Source organism: Clupea harengus, chromosome 12 (assembly GCF_900700415.2).
Source record: "Clupea harengus chromosome 12, Ch_v2.0.2, whole genome shotgun sequence".
NCBI lineage: Eukaryota > Metazoa > Chordata > Actinopteri > Clupeiformes > Clupeidae > Clupea > Clupea harengus.
Window position 1 is genome coordinate 26,071,801 of NC_045163.1, and position 23,971 is coordinate 26,095,771.

The 23,971-nt window shown below is 44.9% G+C and overlaps 3 protein-coding genes across 3 annotated transcripts in view; 1 reads left to right on the plus strand and 2 right to left on the minus strand.

Annotated features, from left to right (window-relative positions):
* Positions 1-5,810, minus strand: part of arl15b (ADP-ribosylation factor-like 15b) — a 46,975-nt gene extending 41,165 nt beyond the window's left edge. Inside the window, exon 1 of the mRNA XM_031577322.2 lies at positions 5,249-5,810. Within this exon, the coding sequence (XP_031433182.1) occupies positions 5,249-5,260 (12 nt within the window). The 5' untranslated portion in view covers positions 5,261-5,810. The remainder of the gene's footprint in view (positions 1-5,248) is intronic.
* A 716-nt stretch (positions 5,811-6,526) lies between these two features.
* On the plus strand, positions 6,527-11,195 carry snx18b (sorting nexin 18b). The gene is made up of 2 exons (XM_012821194.3): positions 6,527-8,687; positions 9,981-11,195. The coding sequence occupies exons 1-2, from the start codon at positions 7,238-7,240 to the stop codon at positions 10,208-10,210; spliced, it is 1,680 nt and encodes a 559-aa protein (XP_012676648.1). The 5' UTR covers positions 6,527-7,237; the 3' UTR covers positions 10,211-11,195.
* A 6,207-nt stretch (positions 11,196-17,402) lies between these two features.
* Positions 17,403-23,895, minus strand: LOC105894592 (chondroitin sulfate proteoglycan 4-like). Its single transcript, XM_031578144.2, has 8 exons — positions 22,837-23,895; positions 21,354-21,827; positions 20,559-20,735; positions 19,663-19,861; positions 19,357-19,488; positions 18,554-18,729; positions 17,598-17,782; positions 17,403-17,494 (listed from the first exon to the last, which is right to left on the minus strand). The coding sequence occupies exons 1-7, from the start codon at positions 23,893-23,895 to the stop codon at positions 17,603-17,605; spliced, it is 2,397 nt and encodes a 798-aa protein (XP_031434004.2). The 3' UTR covers positions 17,403-17,494; positions 17,598-17,602.
* Between the last annotated feature and the right edge of the window lie 76 nt (positions 23,896-23,971).

Below are 23,971 nucleotides of genomic sequence, written 5' to 3' on the forward strand. Positions count from 1 at the left end.
ACACAAACACTGACACACAAACACACACACACACACTGACACACACACACACACACACACACACACACACACAACAGGGAGAGCAGGGCACTCTGCCCTCCAACTGCAAACACATGGAGATGTTGGGGAAGTAGAATGCCCTCTGAATAAACACACAGGTGCCACAAGCAACGGCTATGCGTTACACCCTTTTGTGCTGAAATTACCCCCACCACCACACACACACACACACACACACACACACACACACACACACACACACACACACACACACACACACACACACACACACACACACACACACACACACACACACACAGGGAGAGAGAGAGAGAGAGAGAGAGAGAGAGATATACATATATATATATATAGAGAGAGAGAGAGATAGAAACATAGAGAGAGAGAGAGAGAGAGAGACAGAAGGAGAGAGACAGAGAGAGAGAGAGAGACCCCCCTCTTAACTCTATTAGGGGCTGTACAATCTTTTTCCACTGAGGATTTGTGAAAACAACAGGCTAGGCAGGAGCTGTATGGAAAAACAATCTAAGTCCACAATGGATGAAAAGTGTTGGTCTGCAGTTTTTTTTTAACTCTTTGCTAAACTATTTGTCCTGTGATTCGTAAAATGTAAAAAATGACAATGACAAAACAAGTTTGATACAGAACTACATCATATATGGTACACAAAGCTCAAATGCATTAGTGTTGAGATGTATCAAACACAAAAAAAAACTTTCATTATTCAGTCATATTATTCAATCGCGTGGCCCTCCTGTCCATATTATGCTGCCAGTGTTGAATGTAATGAATCGCTTAAAGGACAAGGCGTGCAAATAATTCCAAAGTAAAAGCTCTTAACCTCGATTAAAATCCACCCCTCATCCTGTTGCTGATACCAACAGGTCGATCTGTTGCTCCGCTGTTGGCAGGTGGGCGACACAAAAGACTGACATTCACTCCTTTTATGTATTGAATGTCACATCATATGGCAACAGGCTTCCGTTATTTAAGGCACATTGCCCTGGTTTCAAGCTAATTTGCTAATTTTGTAGGTCTGCGGAACATCAGATTGTATAAAACCAATTTATATAAGGAGACAGCCTTGGTGAGAAAGGAGCACAGCAACACTACACCCTCACTAAGCCATGAGAGTTTGAATTTGTAAAGCCATGGATATTTATATAACGGACCATGCTCCTAATCCGCTCCAGTTGGTTTAAAGCCAGTTTTATGTTCTTTTTTAGGCCCTGTTTCTTGAGGAAATGGTTCTATTCTGAGAATCACTTCACAACACGGAAACGCCCCGGCGACCCTCTTGCACACGCCTGTGCGTGTTACAGTGAATGGGCTCCAACTAGGATGTCCATGAGTGAAACTTTATTAACCGGTCAAAGGCTTTATTTGAAGTTATTTCATGCCTGTTGGAACAATATCTGCACCTTTTCACTTTTATAATACACTACCATACCTGAAGGACATATAATGGACAAGAACTACAGGAGCAATTGCGAGAAAAGTTAATCTAACACTTGTCCCAGTCTAAAGCCCATAGGCTCTGACATTTTGTTCCCTATCTCGATTGGGCAGCATAATGTATGCACCATTGCACTTCTACTATACACTACCACACCTGAAAGATGTGCACACAAGAATGAACTAAATCTACGGTCACAGTTTGGAGAAATCTTAGTTTAAAACTCCGACCCCTCTCGATGGCCTAGACGGCGACAATTTCTCCCCTATCTGAAATACAAGGCATAATACTGACACTATTCTACTCCTGTAATAAACAAACACACCAGAAACGTGTGTACACATCAACAGAACTAGATATACACACACAAGGTAGAGAAATAATCGCTTCAAACTCAACCCCGCTCGATGGCCTAGACAGCGAAGGCATCTAGCTGGAGCCAGATGTACTCATCATGACCAATCAAAACACAGGAGACACTCCTGGAATGGTACCACCCAACATGTGTTCTACTTACAAAGAAAGCAACGCATCAAAAAAGAGCTTCGGTTTTGCTCCAAATGTGTGCCATAGCGTTCCGGAATTTGGGATTATCTTTGGATTTAGAACTGGTGATATTTGCATGTAGGGGTTTTATGTATGTCAATAATTGTAGCACAAAGGCTGAGAGCTGAATGAGCACAAAGGCTCTCGAATGTTGAGGAAATTTATTTTCTCGATTTCAAAGGGATGCTAAAAGTCCTTACACGCTTATTACAGGCGACATTATTTATTTTGCCCTGGTGAATGAACAGACGGCAGACTGGCCACGCTTAAAAATGAGCCAAAATCTCCAGGGGTATCATTTGGCACCGAGTTGGCATGGAGGGTTGTGGCCTTTGCTCTTCCTCCTGTGGGTTGGAGGCTGACTATGATGTGGTGTAAAGTGGAGTATTACATGACAATGGCACATCTCCCGATGGCATAGGTACAACCTTTGCCGGGGTCCAAAGTGTCTTAATAAGTGTACTTATTAAGAGTGCATATTTGAGTGTGTATTATTGAAATGTATGGTTTCTATTTATTTCTATATACACACACAGACCAGTACATTTGAGAAATTTGATTGTGGATACAGGACATAAATGTCCTTCATTGATTTGTCAACATGTACTGGTTTGTTGTCTAACTGTATTGAACTGATAGAAGTTATGCAGGCTGGAACATACTGCTCCTTTTCCATTCATGCTTGTTTGTACGCCATGCTGTTTATTTCCACATACATGTCCATACAGACCAACTATCTGCACAAATGCTTCAAGTCTGCTTACAGTTTATTTGATTGGCCTAATATTCCAATGGAGTATAACATATTTAGATGGTTGGCAATGGCCTAGAGGATTGACCGTTATTGCGAGATGCTTGCACAACTTGTGCAGAGGTGCAAACGGTCAAGGCTGACTTGGCGTGAGAATCGGTGAGTCTTGAGATGCACTGAAGTCAGTGGACTTTTTCTCATGCTAGCATAACACAGGATATAAAAGCTGTGCCTCACGGTAAAAGCGTGAGAGTTGAAAACTCTGCAGTGTGTGTGTGTGTGTGTGTGTGTGTGTGTGTGTGTGCCCATGCGTCTTGTAGGGTACTGTGAGGATCTTTGCTCTAGTACTTTTTCTCTCAATAAACAACTACGCCTTGCATTTCCACCCTTCTCCCTGCTAATTTTTTTCGTTCTGGTCAGTATATGTTGCACAAATACATACAGGTCATAGTTCATATTTTGAGTGTGAATAATAAAAATGATGCTGTTTGTTTATGTGGGGGGCTAGACAAATTAAGTGTTTGGAAATAACGACAAGTGTAGCTTGGCCTGCGGATATTTGTTGGCGTACACCATTCGTGTACAATTCGTTCAGTACCAGTTTTTCCATAATGCCATGGTGTATTTAAAAACAGTGGCTTGAGGCGAAGCCGCTGGCCGTCCAGCCGTCCGCTGTAAACAATGGCCAAACATTCAGACATTGAGGGTTTTACATTGGTTGACACCGTTGTCCCACGCCCTACCTGATAGGTGATCTGTAAGCTACATGATGGTCATATAAGTATCCCCCACAGACATTGAAGATAAATGAAAACACAAATCGAGCTTTTAACCATTGAATAGGGAGCACATTGTCGCCGTCTAGACCATCAGGCTGGGTTGAGTTTTAGACGGTTATTTCTTTACATTGCGTGTGTATATCTAGTTCCTTCATTGTGTACACATGTTTCTGGTGCGTTCGTTTATAATAAGACTAAAAAAGTGTCAGAATTATGCTTTTTATTTTTCAGAGAGGGAAGAAATTGAGAGGGGTCTGAGTTTTAAACCAATATTTCTGTCAACTGAGACGGTAGCTGCTTATTCTTTGTGTATACATCTTTCATTGTGTTACTATGTCGCTAAGACATCAACTGATTTTCCCACATCCAAGCTGGCGTTGGTGGTGCATCAGGGAACATGGTGTAATTGTGTGTGGTTGACCAGGGTTCAATTCCCATCCAAAGCAGGTTGCCGCTTTGGCCGCAAGTGTCTACCATTCCCCCCCGACTATTAACTGCAACATATATAAACCGCATTACAGTATTTTATAAAACAAACCTGTGTATTGACCGCACCCGTCTAGTAACCGCAGTGTATTGAACGTTACGTCATGCCATGTAGTTGTGGTGCAAGCACAACTGACCAAGTTGTATGAAGTAGGGATGGGTATTTCAAGCAAAAATTCTACACTTATACCCCCTGCACGCGCACACACACACACACACACACACACAAATACCCCCTTCCCACTCCATTTAGTGTTAACAAACATACCTGAATGTTACAGCTGTCAAACGGCAAGAACACTAGGCTATTCGATTGAAGTAGTGTATAGGGTTCACCGCGTAGATACTCGATAAAATTGAGGATTTTGGGGCAGGGACTGGTTTCGAACCCCGTTGTGTCTCATACTAGGAAACGGTTCATACATAGTTCATTTCAGTCTGCAGATCACACACACATGGATATTCAGACTACATTCAAGTGGTTTTGTTTGTTTACTTGACACAAGTCTTTCGCATCGACACTGAATTCACTCGAGGTGGTATTCGTAATATTGACGAATCTGAGGTCGTCAACATCTGGACACGGGTAACCTAAATCGAATAGAAACGTGAAAAATCACCAGTTAACATGATAACCAGTCAAACTGGAACACCAGTCTGAATGAGTATGATGGATTCACTCCCCTGCCATTCCACTCAGCCATCAAGTCAACTAGATACCAAGATACAAACCCATCTTTATGTCGGTTAATTGGAGGATAACTCGAGTACATAACCTGCTTAACTGAGTAAAATTAAGTTTTCCAGATTTACTGCTAACAATATTAGCTATCCGCCACGGTCTCGGCGTGGTAGTGATCTATCACGAAACCTTTTCATTACTGGAATGTGCTAAGGTTGAAAGTAGTAAATTAACGTTAATTTACTGAATATATCACAGCCCTCGACAGCGCGAAGATAATGCTGGTAACGTTAGGTAAACAAGCCTATGTTAAAACACAAACCTCTTCTCTCACCATATATCTTTAAAGGGTAAGGCGTGCTACAACCCCAGGTAGAATACCTCAAAACAGCTTTCTGTTTTGGGCTGAAGCTAGTAAGCTAGCATTCCTGTTAGCTAACGGTAAAGCTAGCTATCTTCATGTACACAAAGCATCAACAATCGACAAGCAACCTGCTTCAGAGAGGAATGAGGAGGGTAAAAGACCATACCAGATAATCCATGTACTGCCCGATTAATTGGTCGTGGTCCTCAAGAAAGTGCAATCCAATCAGCGATGATTGTCTGGGAAATATTTGGTGTAAATTTGATGCATCCAGAAGTCTGGGTTGAAGGCTTTCTTGCAGCTTTGTATTCCCCGCCTTTCCAGTGGAAAAGATATGAAGTAACTGTAGTTTGCGACAGCTATTTGGTTTCCCTGAGCCTGCGAGGTTATACAAGTGTATGGTACTCGCGAGAGATCAAACTCTCTTTGTTATATCTAATGCATATCTCCCCCTTCTCCCGTGTTTACTTTGGTACCGAGTTTGGCTGAGGCTGTAGTGATAGCTAGCTACAATGTTGCAGGAACTATGGAAATCCCTTTTTCAGATCTTACGTAGCGCGAGCTAAGACTGTCGAGAAGTAACAAGACGTACGTCAATTGATTTGTAGAGAAACCGGTACTCGAAAGTCAGGACATTTCAGGCAAAATGCACTTGTACTGACTTATACTTGGTAATAAGAATCATTGTACCCTTGCCACTTTATAAGCACTCGATCTTAGATGGTTAAAGGGGTGTTAACCATGGTTTGTGAAAAGCAAAGAGAGTGGTCAGTCTTGTTTTGTATTTTCTTTCATGATGCCGTGTGCTTCAGCCGTCACGTGATTGAGGTGTTTCTTGTTATCTTTGTTTCTACTGACATCTAGAGGCGTTACTGAAAAATTGCCATTTGCACATCATAAAGATTTTTTTTAGGCCTACAGGTAGCCTTCGTCAATGTATACACTTCCCATCCATTCAAGACTTCTTATTCATTCTGTAGGCTCATGTTATCATCCACATCCACCTATCTGATTGCTATCAACGCAAATATATACGTCACAAAGTAGGCCTAAAGTCAAGACAACTTTTCACGTGACCTTTCTACCAAGTTCAAATTCTGATCAGTTGGATGAGGGTCCATATCGCATAAAAGCAAAAATGAGAGTTAGTATCTTATGACATTCTATTATAGCAATGTTTATTTATTTTTATGTAAATAAATATCAGCTATAGGCTGAACTCTGTTGAGGATTTTGTAAGCTCCAGCACATTGTTACAGTAGACATAAGATTAAACATTGTAAAATGATGCACTTTAACACTCAAGAAACATTATACCATTACAGACTGGCAATGAGCAATTGCTAATTCAAATTACTATAATGGTTGTGATCATTACAAAAGCCTACTTTTCACCCACCACTTACTTACCAGGCACAGCATTTTGGCTGCAGACAAAGTAGATTTGCAACTAACACTTTGGGTGACCAGACAAGAAGATTATATAAATATAAACTTAATTACAAAATTAGGCTACTATTATTATACCAATGCAGTCTTGACCTTTGACACATAACATGTAACACCATCTGACCAGAGGAAAAAAGCTCAGACTCCCATTCCAAATAACTTGCACATTTTCATTATGTCTTTTTGCATGACATGCTGAATAACAGTGAAGTCAAAGGTTTAACATGACTTTTACAAATTTGGCCACATTAGGCTTCTTTTTACATCTAGCATGTACTCACTGCAAAACAAGTCCGTTGAGCACCATAAGTTTCACAATGCATCAAAACATATAATTTCTGTCCAGAAAGAAAAGACGATCTGTACTCTCTGTTTAATTGTTCCGATTGGCTCCACCCACGAGTTGTCGGGCTAGTTAGAATACGTATGACTGATACTGTTGCCGTTCCGAAGCATCTGGAACTCGAGTTCGAACGCCTGGCCTCAGCAAAATTCTTTGGACATACCCCAAACTCCATAAGCAGGCCTATTTGAGTCAATCATTTTTGGTTCTTTCTTTTTTTAAATCCACTGACAGCAAAGAGGACAAAAACAACGTACACGAAGCAGGATACGCTGTATGGTACGTGGGTTGTAAGGTACTGTTACGAGTGTTGTTCAGAGTCTGTTCGCCACGGTTCTGCCCGTCTGCGGCTAAGCCTATAGTATGGCGCTCAGAGCGAAAGCTTTGTATGATTTCAATGCCGAAAACCCAGGAGAGATATCAGTAAGAGAAAACGAACTTTTAACTTTATACAGCGAAGAAGTTGTCGAAGGATGGTTAGAGGGAACTAATGCCAGGGGGGAGACCGGACTCTTCCCAGCCTCATACGTGGAAATTCTGAGCAGTCATCTCGACGCAAATATTTCGCAGAACAACAACGGCACATCTGGAGATGGGTATTATGGAGACCATTCTACAAGTAGCCACGAAAGTCACCCCGTCGAAGTACCGAAGACCTCCACCCCCACTCATTCGGCTTCTTATCCTGCACAAGCACCCCAAAGGCACAGTTATCAGACCAGTCAAGGGAGCGACGACGACTGGGACGATGACTGGGATGACAGTTCAACAGTGGCAGACGAGCCATCCGTCAGTCGGAATAAAGATGGACAATCTGGATATTCATTAAATACCTCACCACGTTCGCAACAGCAAAAAGGCTCGGCAACTGTGGGTAGAAATCTCAACAGATTCTCAACTTTTGTGAAATCTGGAGGAGAGGCATTCCTACTGGGTGAAGCATCTGGATTTGTCAAAGATGGTGACAAGATCTTTGTTGTCATGGGTGACTGTGGCCCGGAGTGGCAAGAGAACCCTTATCCGTTCTCATGCAGCATCGATGACCCCACAAAGCAGTCCAAATTCAAAGGGATGAAAACTTACATGTCTTACAAGCTTACTCCAAGTCACACACAAAGCCAGGTACAGAGGAGGTATAAGCACTTTGATTGGCTGTATGCACGGCTGGTGGAAAAGTTTCCAGTTATCTCAGTCCCGCATCTACCCGAGAAGCAAGCTGCCGGCCGCTTTGAGGTGGACTTCATTTCTAAGCGACGGAAAGGACTCATATGGTGGATGAATCACATGACGAGTCACCCAGTCTTGTCCAGGTGTGATGTTTTCCAGCATTTTCTCACCTGCTGCAGCACCGACGAAAAGGCATGGAAGCAAGGGAAAAGAAAGGCAGAGAAAGACGACATGGTCGGTGCCAACTTCTTCCTCACCATCAGTCCGCCCGCTGCCCCTCTCGACCTGCAAGATGTGGAGAGCAAGGTGGAGGTGTTCAAGACGTTCACCAAAAAGATGGACGAAAACCTCATCCAGGTCAATGTCACCATAAACGAATTTGCCAGGAAACAAATCACCGGGTTCAAGAAGGAGTACCAGAGAGTTGGCCAGTCCTTTCGACTGCTCAGTCAAGCGTTTGAGCTGGACCAGCAGCCGTATTCGGTGCCCCTCAATCAAGCCATTGCCTTCACAGGAGAGGCCTATGAGGTCATTGGAGACTATTTCGCAGACCAGCCTCGTCAGGATATTGACCCTATCGCAGACCTTTTAGCCATTTATCAAGGACACCTCACCAACTTCCCAGACATCATCCATGTCCAGAAAGGTTGGCTTATATTTGTACCTCTCTTAGATATGAAAGATATGTAGATATGCTCACTGTTGTGTGATTCACATGTTTGAAGTTTTAAGATAGCTATGAAACTATGCAGGTTTAGATGCATACTATGCAGGTTTAGATGCATACTATTCACATTTAGATGCATACTATGCAGGTTTAGATGCATACTATTCACATTTAGATGCATACTATGCAGGTTTAGATGCATACTATTCACATTTAGATGCATACTATGCAGGTTTAGATGCATACTATGCAGGCTGCTCATGCATCTGTTGCATGTTGTGGAACTGTGAGTGAAAAGTGATACTAGTATGTAATAATGCATCATGAGCTTTGCTGTAGTCATGACATACCTATAAAGAAAGTCTGAGACATAGAAATGGAAATAATTGACTGGATCTGGTCAGAAAGCGAATTAAATAGAAGTTGAAGGGTGGGGGGGGGGGGGGGGGGGCTGGCTGGTGATCTGTCCTGTGAAGAAAGAGGGTGCAGGGCCAAGCTTTCCTGTGTTACTGTGGAGACGTGTGGCATCCAGTGTGGAATGGAGCTAGCGCTAGGCCAGTGTCAAATTCCTCTCCCCAGGGGAGGGGGAGGTAGACTCCTCAGCCTTTCCAGATTTCCTCTGCCTATATCTTGAGCACCGTTGTATGGATGTTCCACAGTGACGTAGTTACACATCCTATATACAAGCCCTCCGTTACTGGAACTTCTCTGTTTTTGTATGAAGACTCCGATTTTGACGATTCACTTTTTAAAAAATATATACACTATTCTATAGTCTCGCCCTACTGGTGTGGAATGCTAAGAACGGCTGCTTTGCAACTACTAAACTAATCAGCTGAACTCATGCTTGTAAGCAGATAAGGAGGTCTCTGTGTTACTGGTGAAGGCCCATTCTGTTTAAAAAGTAACCACTGACAGGACTGAACACTAGCTTTCCAATGGTTTCCCTTCGCACTAGTGCAAGCTGTGTCTTGGAGTGGTGCTTAACCCGAATACCTAAGGTTGGTAAGCTGTAAATCATGGCCTTTAAGACTCGGGGGGCGGGGGGGGGGGGGGGGGGGGTTCTCAGGCAGAGCTAGAGATGAACCGATACAAAACTGCATTCATGGAAACTTATAACTGTCGTGTGTAATGTGACGTATCTGTATAATGACAAGTTGGCTCATTCATAAGCGCAGGATCAGTATGAAAGATGTTCTGTGGAAGGACATGTATAGAGCCAGGGTTACAATCTCCTCTTTCCATCCTGCCCTTTTCCTCTCCGTCCCTCAGGGGCTCTTACCAAGGTGAAGGAGTGCCAGCACGGGGCCGCGGACGGCGGCGTCGGCGAGCGCTGCAACATCATCTCCTGCGCCACGCTGGCCGAGATCCAGCACTTCCACCGCACGCGCGTGCGCGACTTCAAGGGCCAGATGCAGCACTACCTGCTGCAGCAGATCAGCTTCTTCCAGAGGATCACCGGCAAGCTGGAGGAGGCCCTCCACATGTACGACCAGGCCTAGCGGGGGGGCCCACCAATCAGGGCACGCCACTGGAAGGCCAGGACGCGGTGGTGGCGGGCGGGGGCACCATCAGTATGACACCATTTTCAAACAGCTGGGTGCCAGTCTGGCCGGAGTGAACAGAAGCATAAAGTGCACAGACGGCTCACAGTCTGTCAGGGTGTTATTGACTGATGGGTATTGACTGATGGAATAAGTAATCGAATATGTGGGCCCCAGTGGTACGAGCCACCAAGAGCACATTACTCTCCAGGGTAGGCTATGTTGAGTATTCTCTAGCATGTAGATGAATTTAGTTTTGTTTACTAACGTTGCGGTTTTTCATACAAGTTAACCCCGCGGACGTTTTCTGAAAGACCAGATGATTGATTTGACATTTGAAAGGACATAACTAGTCTCAATTCATGTGTCTAACTCCTTACTGTCATTCATCGGCCTTTAATTGTTTGAATGTACTTGTACTGCCCGAGATGTCCACCAGGTGCACTGAACTTTACCCTTTTGTATCCGTTGTGCCTTTCCACTGATTTCAATGATAATGATTCCTTCTGAATGGGCAGTAGTATAGAATGAAGATTGTAAGGATGTGTGTGTCTTTACTCTACAGATTATGGCAGTGGTTCCCAAAGTGTGGGGCGGTCGCCCCCCACCCCCCACCCCCCACTCCAGGGGAGGGCGAGTTGAGGGTGAAATCTAAACAACCAGCTACAGGTCAACTTTTGTATGGCAGTGCTCTTACAGCATTGTAACCTATAAGGAACCTATTTGGTGATGAGTTTATAGCCTACTTTTTACTTGTTGAATATGGTCAGGGCCTTCCAAAGTTATATGTTAGAAGGGATAGCTAGCCTAATTGTTAATACAACAGACATATGTTATGAACATGTTCAGGACGGATCACCCAGTGAGAAGTTAAAGTTGTTTCAATGTTTTGATCAAGAGCTCTGCTCAAATTAAATAAAAAGAAAATGTCTAACTGCTAAAATATTATAAAGGTTAACTCATTGATGAGATGGGGATGCAGTTTTGTTTTTCCGTTGTCTAAGGGGGGGGCCTGCGTCGTCTAGGGGGGGGCCTGCATCATCAAGGGGGGGGGGGGCCTGCTTCGCCTAAGGGGGGGACCTGCGTCGTCTAGGGGGGGGCCTGCGTCGTTTAGCTGGGGGGGGGGGCATGCATCTAAAAGTTTGGGAACCACTGGATGATGGGAACACAGTGAGCATGCATTCCACTGCTGATAATCAGTTGGGCACACTGCTGTTCCACTGCTGGCCTTCATGGCACACACACACACACACACACACACACACACACACACACACACACACACACACACACACACACACACACACACACACACACACACACACACACACACACACTTACAGATAGAGAGAGGGCACACACACACACACACACACTTACAGATAGAGAGAGGGCACACACACACACTTACAGATAGAGAGAGAGAGAGAGAGAGAAAGATAGGGAGTGGGTTATTTCTTTTAATGTGCAGTGCGATATGCAGCGCTGTTTGGAGCTACTCCTAGCTTTATTTTGTCTGACATTTATTATGAACCATGTAACGTATTGGATGTCAGAAGGAAAACACAAACATCTGAGTTTACACAGGCAACCCTCTGGCCTAGAAAATGAACCTTGGCTCTGGTGATAACTACATTTCTCACTGCAACCACAGGACATTGCACCCAATGGCCAAGAGGATCGCCTACTGAGGAGGTCACTGAACACCTCCTTTCATTATTTAGAGCTGAGTCCCTTTTCCTTTCCTAGTTACAAAATCAATCCATATTAAAAGAGCATGTATCTCCATACCAAGCATTTTAAACTTTGCAGTGTTTTGGAATCACGTCCCCTTTGGGGAAATTTCACAGAGTTGTTAAGGAATTCGATGTTGGCACAAGTATGAATGCAGTCTTAGTTCAATTCGAATGACATTAAAATGCATAATGAGATTAAGCAGTGGAGATGAACCTGATTGAAACAGGCATTCTTTCTGCACAGCTTCTGCATGGGGCTTGTGGAGACCTGAAATCAGCTGGTGTTGCGGGGTGCGAGCTGCACTGGAGTTTGCCTTTTCCGTACAGGGGGAACTCAACCCTACTACGCTGGGTGAATCCAAAAGCTGTCCTCGCCCTTGCAGATACATTATTTATCAGCGCTAAAGATAGCCTTTATTTCCACTATCAGACAACACAAGCCGTCAACAGAGTGCAGCTACACCTGAAAAAAGCCTAACACAGACGGACACAAATCCAGCCTTTATTCTGGCAACAGGTATTTATCTGAAAAACACTCCCTTTTATATAAAAAATCTATGACTAATCCTACTGTTTATATGCCAGTTTATGAGGCAGGACTTTGCCTGCATATGCTTAATGTTTATTGAGAGCTCAGCCTAACATAGCGCAACAGAACAAAAGCCAAAAAGCAAGCCATCAGTTTTATCAGGGCATTAGGCCTATGCATAAATAAGAATAATGTGGGACATCAATGAAAAAAATAAAACTGCTTTTGTTTTCATTTTGCTGATCTGGAGAAGGACCACGCATGAAATGTGACGGCACACATTTATCCAGACCAACAGACGTCAAGCTTTGACGAGTATCCCCAAAGTATTTTAGTGTACCTTTAACTGTGGTGTTGTGTGTGCCTTCACTTAGGCCTCTAGTGTTACAATCACAATGCCTCATTAAGTCAGAGGAGGCAGCCGGAGGGTGAACTTGAGTGCTAGGACTGTGCCCAGGGTTGCGGTAGGAGCCCTGTGTTCAGTCATTGGCTGCATCAGTATTCGGGCTTTACAGAAAGGCTTATGTGCTGGGGCTGGGGCTGGGGCTGGGGCTGGGGCTGGGGCTTATGTGCTGGGGCTGGGGCTGGGGCTTATGTGCTGGGGCTGGGGCTGGGGCTGGGGCTGGGGCTGGGGCTGGGGCTGGGGCTGGGGCTGGGGCTGGGGCTGGGGCTGGATAGGGGCTGGGGCTGGGGCTTATGTGCTGGGGCTGGGGCTGGGGCTGGGGCTTATGTGCTGGGGCTGGGGCTGGGGCTGGGGCTGGGGCTGGGGCTGGGGCTGGGTCTGGGGCTTATGTGCTGGGGCTGGGGCTTATGTGCTGGGGCTGGGGCTTATGTGCTGGGGCTGGGGCTGGGGCTGGGGCTGGGGCTGGGGCTGGGGCTGGGGCTGGGGCTGGGGCTGGGGCTTATGTGCTGGGGCTGGGGCTGGGGCTGGGGCTGGGGCTGGGGCTTATGTGCTGGGCTGGGGCTGGGGCTGGGGCTGGGGCTGGGGCTGGGGCTGGGGCTGGGGCTGGGGCTGGGGCTGGGGCTGGACGGAAGGCACCTTCAGGAGCAGGCCTCAAGAGGGTTTTCTGTATTATTATGATTTTTTTTTTTAAAGAACTAACGTCAGTAATGTACTTTCCCATAGGACCTACTACAAACCAGACATGACAATATAGATTTCAAACTGTTTTTTAATAATAACAGAGAATTGTATGTCATTTAAAATGACACGACAATATAGATTTCAAACTGTTTTTAATAATAACAGAGAACTGTAGGTCATTTAAAATGACATGACAGTGGCATGTTTGATCTTGGCTCGAGGAGCAGAAAAAGCAGGGAAGACATATATATATATATATACATGACACACACTCACACACATACAGAATCCTCTGGGGAATGATTTTCATATACCGGTGCACCTACTAGTATTGGTTGAAAATAAAGTAAGACTAAGAAAAACTGAAACCGATGAACACAAAAGAGATTTTGGGTGAGGTGGGACACTCAAGTCAAACCCCGGGGAGTAGACTGATCTTGGAACTGTACAATTACTATGGCAACATCATCACTATGGCAACATCATCACAGAAGCCTGAAACAAAACCCAGGTCAAATTGAACTTTAATAAATGGAATGTATTAGTTGTGGCAGTGCAGTTGTTTTATCACATTATCATGATTTGTTTTAGATGGTCGGTTTCAGTGTGCATCTTGTTAACCCGTTGCAGCTATTCTCTGAGGGTCTATCTCTTCCAACAGCAAAACAAAGAAACACCCAAGTATTGCTGGTATGCGGCAGCAATGAAAGCATGCTAAGAAAATCTGTTTATGGTTTAAGGTTTCTGAAATGCCTCATTCATCCCTCAACAATTTGTCTTTAATCATAAATATTAGCTGTTCAATGAATTGAGTATTTAGCACATACAAAGCAATCTTCTTCAGACTTTGTTCACATATGCATTTAACAAATTGTGTATTGCAATAGTTTTGCCTGGTCTTGTAAAACTAGGCGAGTGCAGTGGTCCTCGCATTCCTAAACCATGAGACAGCAGAAGCACTCCTCCCAAAGAAAAATATGGCAACAGTACAACTGCATTTATTTCTTTGTTTGGAAAAAAACACTGCACTATAGGGCTTTATACAAAAATGATGCAGATTTGCACACTAACTGTGCCAAGTATAAGCACATCAGGATTTAAATAGGGAGAATAACTCCCAGTCACTTCAAGAACATGCATGGGTCATAATCAAGGAAATATCTTAGATAAGACACAATTAGTATGTGAGAAAGATATGGAAGGTCTCACTGAGCACAAATAAAAAGTAATGCTTATCGTTAAGTCACAGTTCAGGCGCTGTCACGGAGACTTGTTTTCACACTTCACACATGAAAACAAACGGGCACCATAACAGACAAAGTTATACAGATTGCATGACCCTCCAGAGCACAAATGTCATGGGCAGAAATATTGAACTCTTTGGCAAGAAATTATAAAAACTGAACTCATCAAAACTAAAGCCCAAAGGCTTTTAAGATCTCACTTTGAGAATTCAGTTTCTTGTTGAAAAAGAAATTGTCCTCAGGGTCAAACGATGTGCTATGTTGCAGTCTTTGGAAGAAACTACAAAGCCCACATGTGGGTTGACTGAGGACTCAGATTCTAACTGGTCAAACCCGGTTCTGGCTGTGTCCCAAGTGTGGGACCGCTGGCTGGCTCCTCTCAGGACTCAGATTCTAACGGGTCAGACCCGGTTCTGGCTGTGTCCCAAGTGTGGGACCGCTGTGGCTGGCTTCTCTCTGGACTCAGATTCTAACGGGTCAGACCCAGTACTGGCTGTGTCCAAGTGTGGGAGCGCTGGCTGGCTCCTCTCTGGACTCAGATTCTAACGGGTCAGACCCAGTACTGGCTGTGTCCAAGTGTGGGAGCGCTGGCTGGCTCCTCTATAATGAACTCCGGTTCCACTGGAGCCCAGGCGCAGAGGATGAATGGAGAGTCAAGGGGCCCCATGCCAGCCACTAGAGCCGTCTCCATGTCTCTGTGCACCCCTTCCAGGATGGGGTTGCCTGGGCAACATCTCACAGGTGTGACAACCACTGACGGAGCAGCGACACTCCGCTCTGGTGTGCCCAGGCAAGGACTTCTCGCCACCTCTTCTTCGTCCATTTGCATCGCTGCGGTCAGTTCCTGGATCACGTTGTGTCGGGCTCGCTTCTCCCTGCGGTGCCGGAAGACCAGGATCAGTATGATGAGGATGACGATGAGGAAGAGGCAAGCGAGGAAGGGCAGGATAATCAGGAGTGGGTCAGATGCAAGCCTTGGCATGGTTTCAACCCACACAGGGACGTTCTTTAGGGTTGTTGGATGTTTTCCAGAGGCAGTATTGGGCACGGTTGAGATTGCAGGCTTGCCATGGTTTCTGTGTCCTCCCGAGCGACTCCGGGCTTTATTCTTGTGCTTGTGCTTATGTGGCCTCGAGCCTGTGGGTGGTTTTAGTGGAGATACAGAGTGGACAGTGTTGTTGAGTAACGGTGACTTAGTAGTGTGCGCGGAGTCCACTGTGATGACAGGCATCCCCTTCAAAGGATTGTATGGCACAACGGTGAACATGAATTCACCTCTTGCTGGCTGGACATTTTTGGCCCTCAGGAGAAACTCAAAGGAATCCTTCAGATGGTGGATTGTGGTCATGTTCCGGAGAGTCAAGTTGCCTTGGAGACCGGTCATGTTTGCGTCCTCCTCAATGGCCACCCTGCCTTGGATCACATCCTGAAAAGTGAAGGATTTCACAGATTTGGACGAGCCACTCTGACCAAACTTTATCAGCCTGCCATGCTGTGGAGGGGAGGTGATCTCAAAAAGAGGGTCGTTGCCACTTAAGGCTGCCAACTCACTGGCATCAATAACATTTCTTCTCAACTTCACTGCGATGCCACTCGGAATGCGCACATGACGGCTCATGTGAATCAGCGGACTGACTGTAATGTTGACCCCCTGAGCAGTCAGGTTCACCTGAGAGGAGGCAGAGACAGTGAACCCAAAGCTGTCCTGAGGTGAAGTCAGCTGAGTCATATGGTAGGACAGCTTCGCTGACCGCAGGTCCTCCTGGTCAAACTGTACCACCTGTTCTCCATCTTTGCAAACGCTGCCATAAAGTGGCGGTTGTGTCACGTGGTATTGAATGTTTGCCTTTCTCTTATTAGTCCCGGCTGCCAGATGCTTAGAGGTAAAGACGACTGTGGACTGCCCTTGCCTGAGTGTGAGGCCCGTGTTGTTCACCATGGTAACGGTGGCCTGTTCCACCTCCACTCTCAGGAGCTGGTGAAGTGGGCGGTGCACTCCATCAGTCACACTGAAGTTGAACACTCCGGGGGCAGCGTCTCCATCTTGGACAAAGTGAACTTGTCCGCTGTTGACGTCGCCCTGGGTGAAAGCCAGACCCGACTCGTTTTGCCAGTCTCTCAAGAACAGGAAGCCATTGTCGGGCTTGCTCATCACAGTATAATGAACGTCTTCTGGCGGTGTGTCCTGGTCCTCCACGTGGAGGTTTTCAGGGGTTAAGGTGATTGTGTCCCCGTGGACCACTTTCAGAGTGGGGTCCACTGTCTTCATCACAGGTGGCTGATCGTTGACGGGTGTGACAGTGATGTCGAAGGTCTCAGACACCACCTCGGCCCGCTCCTGGGGCCGCTGGACGGCTTCGCCTTTCTGATTCAACCAAACATCTAAGGAGAAATAGTCGTAATGGTTCTCAGAGTCGTCGTGCGTGTATGTTATCCCATCCTGGTCAATGATGACCTGGGAGAAGTCTGGTTTCTCATCGGTCAAGTTCTGATCTCCCACAGCAATCACTCCGTAGCTAGGTAGAGATGTCACTCTGTACCACACCTCATAAGTGTGGTTCCCTGGTTCCTTTAGTTTTTTCAACAAGTTGGAGGCGTCAAGTTTGGACTTGTCTATAACGACCTTTCCACCTTCTGCCACCATAGCACCTGAATGACAAAAACAAAGACAGTATTGGCTCATAATGTAGAGAAGTAGCATATTTTAATATGTCTATTTTGGTTGCTTGATTCTTTCTCTGAACAGACGTACCAGTGTTAGCCAGAAGAACAGATCTGATGCTCTGGGCCGCCATTTTCATACGAGATGTCTATCGGAAATGTGTGTCGCTGAACGGAGGCCAGAGAAGACAGAACGGTAAAGGTGAAGGAGTCTGTGGCTTCCCATCCAACAGCATCAGTGTCAGTTTGTTCATACAGGATTTCTCCCTCATTCACCTGCAAACATGATAACACAGAAACTGAATAAAGGGAACAAGGTTTAAAGGTCAGTCAAGCCATTGTATTTAAAGGAGCTATAAGTCTGGCTAGCTGTTGGCGAGTGAGCTAAAATTATTTCCTACTCCCCAGCAGATTGTGGGATCGAGGCAAAAAGACCCCTGTACGTCTTAATTTAAGTGCTCATGCTTTTGAGCTAGCTGATAGGCTAACCAGTTTTAGCCGTTAATTCATTCACATTCTGTTGCTATTTATAGTTCATATGTGGACATATGTGAACTACAGTTCTTCCATACAGCATCTTTAAGGGTGTTATCAAATTAGTGCTGTTGATATCACAGCTTGCCATGGCCAAGGCCTTGCCATGGCTTTTTTTTTACAGCACTCTGATCTGGCAAGGTTAAGATTTCAGATATAACAGAACACGGCTGACGCAATGAAAAGTCTGCCAAAGGCCTTAATTAGCTGAATAAGCCATGGCACAGCATGGCCTGCACCAATGAAAACCTGCTGTACAGCAGCTGCTATGACAGCCACACAAGATATCTTTTTGTGTTTTCATACTGTGTAACAATGACCAAAATCATCTCTCTTTTTATCACCTTTAGATAGCTGTATCTACACACAAGATAGACATGAGGGGAAATCACACACACACACAACACACACACACACACACACACACACACATACACGCACACACACACATATACACACGCACACATACATACACACACACACACACATACACACACATGAGAAAACACAAACCATATTTTGCGTAAAAGAAGATATTTCCTCTGTTATGTGATCTTCTGTCACCCTGACCAATCTGCCCAGCTTTGGTGGGTGAGTCACTTTGAAGACGATGACACGGTTCCCGGTGATGTCACTGAAGTCATTGGTTACCACCAGCAAATCATCATCAGTAATGGGCTTCAAAGTGCCTGGATGAAAGAAGAAAGAGGACTGGTGTTGAAGGGATTCCCTTATTTGTACTAACATTTTGGAAACCGCAGTTTATTTGAATACTGAATGCAGTTAGTATTTCACCCTCTAAAGTCTCTTAACCTTGTTGTGAGCAGAATTTCATGTAGACTTTAATTTACAAGTGATAAGAGGCATTACATGCAGTTTACTCAGTAATCAGTAAAGATAAGGCTGGAAGTATGACATCACATAGCATGAGCATGAACAACTCCCTTTGGTGTTGGTGGGAGTGTGTGTGTGTGTGTGTGCGTGTGCGTGTGCGTGTGCGTGTGCGTGTGCGTGTGCGTGTGCGTGTGCGTGTGCGTGTGTTGGTGGGATGACTGGAAACAAGGAAAAGTTAATGCAACTGAGGTGCAAGTAGTATTATCATACAGGAAAACGTCACTGTGGAATGATCTTAGATTTATAAATCACTAATTAGACTGCAGAGCTCACATGACGAGAAAAACTAAATGCCATTAAAGCATAATGACAGACCTTATCCTTTTATGATACGATAATATTGTGAAAGAGGTGCTGACTGGTGTCTATCATAAAATCAAGATATGGCTGTGAGAGTGAGGAGGTTTGAATGGTCAGTTTACCTGGGAAAACCTTCAGAGGAAAGATTCTCTCCAGGCTTAGAACAAGGGTGCGGGCCACAGTGGAAAAGGTGTGTCGGTCAGCGAGATTCTGCCCGTCACTGACCTGGAAGTGAAATCCACCAGACAGAGCACCTAAAGAAAAGATGGCAAATCCAAGTTACTGCTACTCAGACTGTGTTAATACTTCAGCACCTACAAGAAACATCACAATGAAAAGTCTTAACTTTTAATCATTAATAACCATCGTCATCATATTAAATAATCCCATAAACTCATGATTGATGATGATATAAAGTGTAAACGGACCTCCATGGACAAACACAAGCTGGCTGGTCAGGATGTGTGCTTGTGTGAAGTTCAGGATCGGCCTGGAGGGGGCACTCTTGAGGGCCAGGTGTCCATTGGTGGGAGGGGTCACGATGAACTCCAGCTGCTCTGGCGTGGAGTCTTTGTCCTCAGCGTTGAGGTCCTCTACTGTAATCTCTGTGATGGACCCAACCCACACCTGAGACAGAGCGACAAGAGAGATCAGAAAGAGAGGGAGTCACAGAATCGCCCTAATCTTCGCAATGAAACACGAGCAAAAAAAAGGGTTTTCACTGCAACTTTTACATTTAAAATTGAAATGAACACATTTTTTTGCTTAAGAAAATATACCAGTGATTTGGGGATGATCACTATTTCCTTGTGTGCCCCCTTGTGGTGACAATGTGCACTGTATTTGCATCTGAACAAAATGAGACACATGTTGTTTCTCATTTTGTTGGATCTATACTCGGAATAAGATTTCATGGAAAAGATCAGCTACTTAAAAAGTTTGAAAAATATTTTCATGAAAAGGATTCTCTAGATATGGTTTACACAGGACACGCAATCTCACAATCATGAACAGATTTGTAGATATGCTTGTATATACTAGAGGCCGGTATGGCATGCCTGGTATGTCTGACTCAGGGTTTTCTTACATTTGTTCCTTGTCATCCCTCTAAAGGAGAACAGATGTAGAGAATGATTACATTAGCTTGGCCATCTTTTATTGATAGTCAGTTCTATAGTTCACAGAGCAAAAATTTTATTATTATGATTTACTCAAGAATGTAAAATAAATGTGGCAATCTTAGTTATGAAAATGATTCCCGAACAGTAAATGGTACCAACGCGCTGGCCAAAGTCTTTACCCCAGGGCACAAGAGAAAGCTCACCTTCAGAATCCTGTTCACTGTGACAATCGGAGCCTCGTCATCAACAGGGGTGACGTTAACGAACACGACGCACGGCAGGCTGTGCCTCTGGAGGACCGTGTCGTTGGCGATCAGCGTGAAATTATCGGCCACCGACTCACTCCCATCGTGAACGTAATGAATTAAGCCCTGCTCGGCCTGCGCAGACACATTAACACAGCATTAAAAGGACACAGATTTATATCTCTGAAAAATCTAAGTGAGATCTCATAAAATGTAGTTTACAGATTTTGAGACAAATATGTAATTCAGTGTAAAGTTATCAGATCGAGTTCCGAATAAATCTAAAAGCCTGGCTTTCATCCAATGGGTGAGAAGAGAGCAGTGAAGGAGGCGGTTATCAAGAGGCTGTGGCGGCCGTCAATCAAACTGTGCAGATATCGGGTCTGTGAACTCCTCTGCTACGTCACAAAAACAAACTTACACAAACTTTGCAAATAATGCTAAAGCTACCAGGCGACAGCTCTTCAAATCTTTCATATAGGCTAGCAAAAGCTGTAGCCTGTATATCTTTTATGGCCTAACTGATGTGCTGTGGAATCGATTAGATGACAAAGTATCTGTTTACGAGCTAATATAAATGATCACTTAGATAGATCATTGTATTAAAGTTCGGTTATTTCTCAGCGTTGGTAACATGTCCCACATTGTCTCGAACAAACGTACTACTCGTCCCACAATTGGTCTAGTTGCATCTGGTCGTGTGACGTGACGTGACAGTGTAAATCTGAATGGGAAAGAAGTGAAGGGGATCACCTGTAATCTGGTGAAGGAAGGGATGGCCACCCCTGGGATCCTCAGGTTCTCTATCTGGCCATAATGTGGGGCTACGGTCATCTGGTACAAGAAGTTGAGCCCTGAAAAGTGGTGGTTGGTGACTTGTATGACGTCCTTGTTCAGGATCCTGGAGGACCCCTCTTTCAGGGTCACACTGGAGACCTGCACTGGGATGTGCTGAGGGATTACATCCATGGTAACCGTGATGTGGATGACCTCTGTTAGGCCATTACTGACGTCCAACAGGAAGGTGTCAGAGGCGTGTTCAGAGCCCACATGGACGTACTGAATGAGTCCATCATCGATGTCCTGCTGGGAGAAGCTCTGAATTGGCCTCCCCTTTGTCCCCTGGTACGGTTTGTCCTCTCCTGCAGATCTACGCAGGAAGCCGTGAGAGGGAGCGTCCTTCACTGAATACACAATCTCAGAGGGAGTGTTGTCCTTGTGGGTCACCTGTAAACAACAGCACAAATGCAAGCATCATTTTTCATCTTGCCCATTCCTTTCACGTTAACATTTCATACAAAAGCAGACTCTTCTCTAGACTCTTCTCTAGATTCCTCTCTACACTCTTCTCTACACTTCTCTCTAGACTCTTCTCTACACTCTCTCTCTACACTCCTCTCCACACTCTTCTCTACACTTCTCTCTACACTCTTCTCTACACTCTTCTCTACACTTCTCTCTAGACTCTTCTCTAGATTCCTCTATACACTCTTCTCTGGACTCTTCTCTAGATTCCTCTATACACTCTTCTCTAGACTTTTCTCTACACTCTACTCTAGACTCTTCTCTACACTCTTCTCTGGGTCTGGGGCGACAGTGGTACAGGAGGTAGAGAAGTCCTTTAGTAATCCGAAGGTTGTTAGTTCAATTCCCTGTTGAAGCGTCCCTGAGCAAGTCACTGAACCCCTAATTGCTCCTGATGTGCAGTGTGCCATCAGTGTAAATGTAAAAATGTGTATACATCCTTGTAAGTCGCTTTGGATAAAAGCGTCTGCTAAATGACTAAATGTTCTCTACACTTTTCTCTAGATTCCTCTCCACACTCTTCTCTAAACTCTTCTCTACACTTTTCTCTAGATTCCTCTCCACAGTCTTCTCTACACTAAGCAGATGTTAAGATGCTTTTTATAGTCCAGCTCAGGGGCGTAACTATAGGTAGTTCAGCCACTGCAGCTACACGTAGGCCCAAAGTCACGAAGGGCCCATGGCAGGCGTCTGTGCCCCTCGGCTGGAGGAGTGTGCCCCTCTGACATATCAGACAGAAATGTCTTCCCAGGGGCCCAGCATAACATAATGAAAGCTATCGTGTTGAATATGAATGATGCAACTAATCTCAGGTTGTCTTGCACAGGGGCCCAGCATAACTTGGTTATGCTACCAGTCCAGGTGAATGAACATTGCCCTGTAAGTGTTCAGAATGAAAGCTATCGTGTTGAAAATGAATGATGCGACTAACCTCGAGCTGTGTCTTGCTGATCTTAACAGGTTTATTTTCCTCCACCACAATGGGGTTGTTGTTAATTACTTGTGGAGGCTCCTGGTGGCTTTCGAGGTACACTCTCACAACAACACTGGCGTCCAGCCGCAACCCTTTCAAACTCACGGTAAAATTAAAGAAGTCAGAAAGATTCACGCCATCATTGTGCTGATACATCACATGACCAGCCTTGATGTCATGCTGGGTGAACATCTTAGCTGCTGCTCTGTTGCACGTGAGACTCCCGTGACTAGGGGGAAGGAAAAGTTCAAATGTCATTTCCTGATCGTCTCGAATGTCCAGGTTGCTGGTGATGGTGAAGTTAGCTGAAGTCAAGACTACTTCATTTCCCTTCTGTACCATCAGTCCTGTGTTTTTGGCCACTTTAATGTATGGGTCCTGAGCAATGACCTCCAAGATGGTGGACGTGTAGTGCCTCCCATCTGAAACAAAGAGGACGAATCGACCGTAGCTCACCCCTTCGTGGACAAACAGAACTCTCTTCTCCTCCAAGTCCTTCTGGTGAAACTGGTACAGATTCTGTGACGTGTCGTTCACTAAGACAATCTCACCCATGGGAATCCCTCGTCTAGTGTAGACCAATTGTCCGTCGTCAAAGTCCGAATCGGCGTCATGGTAACACAAGTCCTCCAATGTCAGCAATCTCTGACTGTTCCTCGCCACATGGAAGACTTTATCAACCACACGGACAGGTTTTTCGTCGTTGACTAGTTGAATGGAAATTCGGAAGGTTCCGTTTACAGCAGTCTCATCTTTCATTGAAGTCACAGAGACAAGGAAAGTGAATTCGTCATAAGTTGTTTCACTGTCATCATGGACGTACATGAGACGCCCATCAAGAATATCCTGGTTTAAGAACTGTGAAATGTTCTCATTATTGGTAGTGGAACTGGAAAGGTTGATTTTTTTTAACTTCCCATGTTTGGGACTGCTGATGACTTTATAGTGCATTTCACCTGAGGTGGGGTTCTCAGAAAACAGCTTATCTCTGGTAATAACTTTACTTTCCCCCTCCATCAAAACAAGCCCAAGATTCGTTAAAACAATGTTCTGTGTAGATGCCTTGATGATAAATCTGAAGTCATGGTTCCCT

Bases quoted from the DNA above. Each gene is read 5' to 3' on its own strand.
- snx18b (XM_012821194.3), top strand. From the start codon at position 7,238: ATGGCGCTCAGAGCGAAAGCTTTGTATGATTTCAATGCCGAAAACCCA. The intron at 8,688-9,980 runs GTTGGCTTATAT...TCCGTCCCTCAG, and splicing joins CATCATCCATGTCCAGAAAG to GGGCTCTTACCAAGGTGAAG.
- LOC105894592 (XM_031578144.2), bottom strand. From the start codon at position 23,895: ATGGAGGGGGAAAGTAAAGTTATTACCAGAGATAAGCTGTTTTCTGAG. The intron at 21,828-22,836 runs GTTAGTCGCATC...TGTTGTTTACAG, and splicing joins TCAGCAAGACACAGCTCGAG to GTGACCCACAAGGACAACAC. The intron at 17,783-18,553 runs GTTTGTGTTTTC...TCATGTTTGCAG, and splicing joins CTTCTTTTACGCAAAATATG to GTGAATGAGGGAGAAATCCT.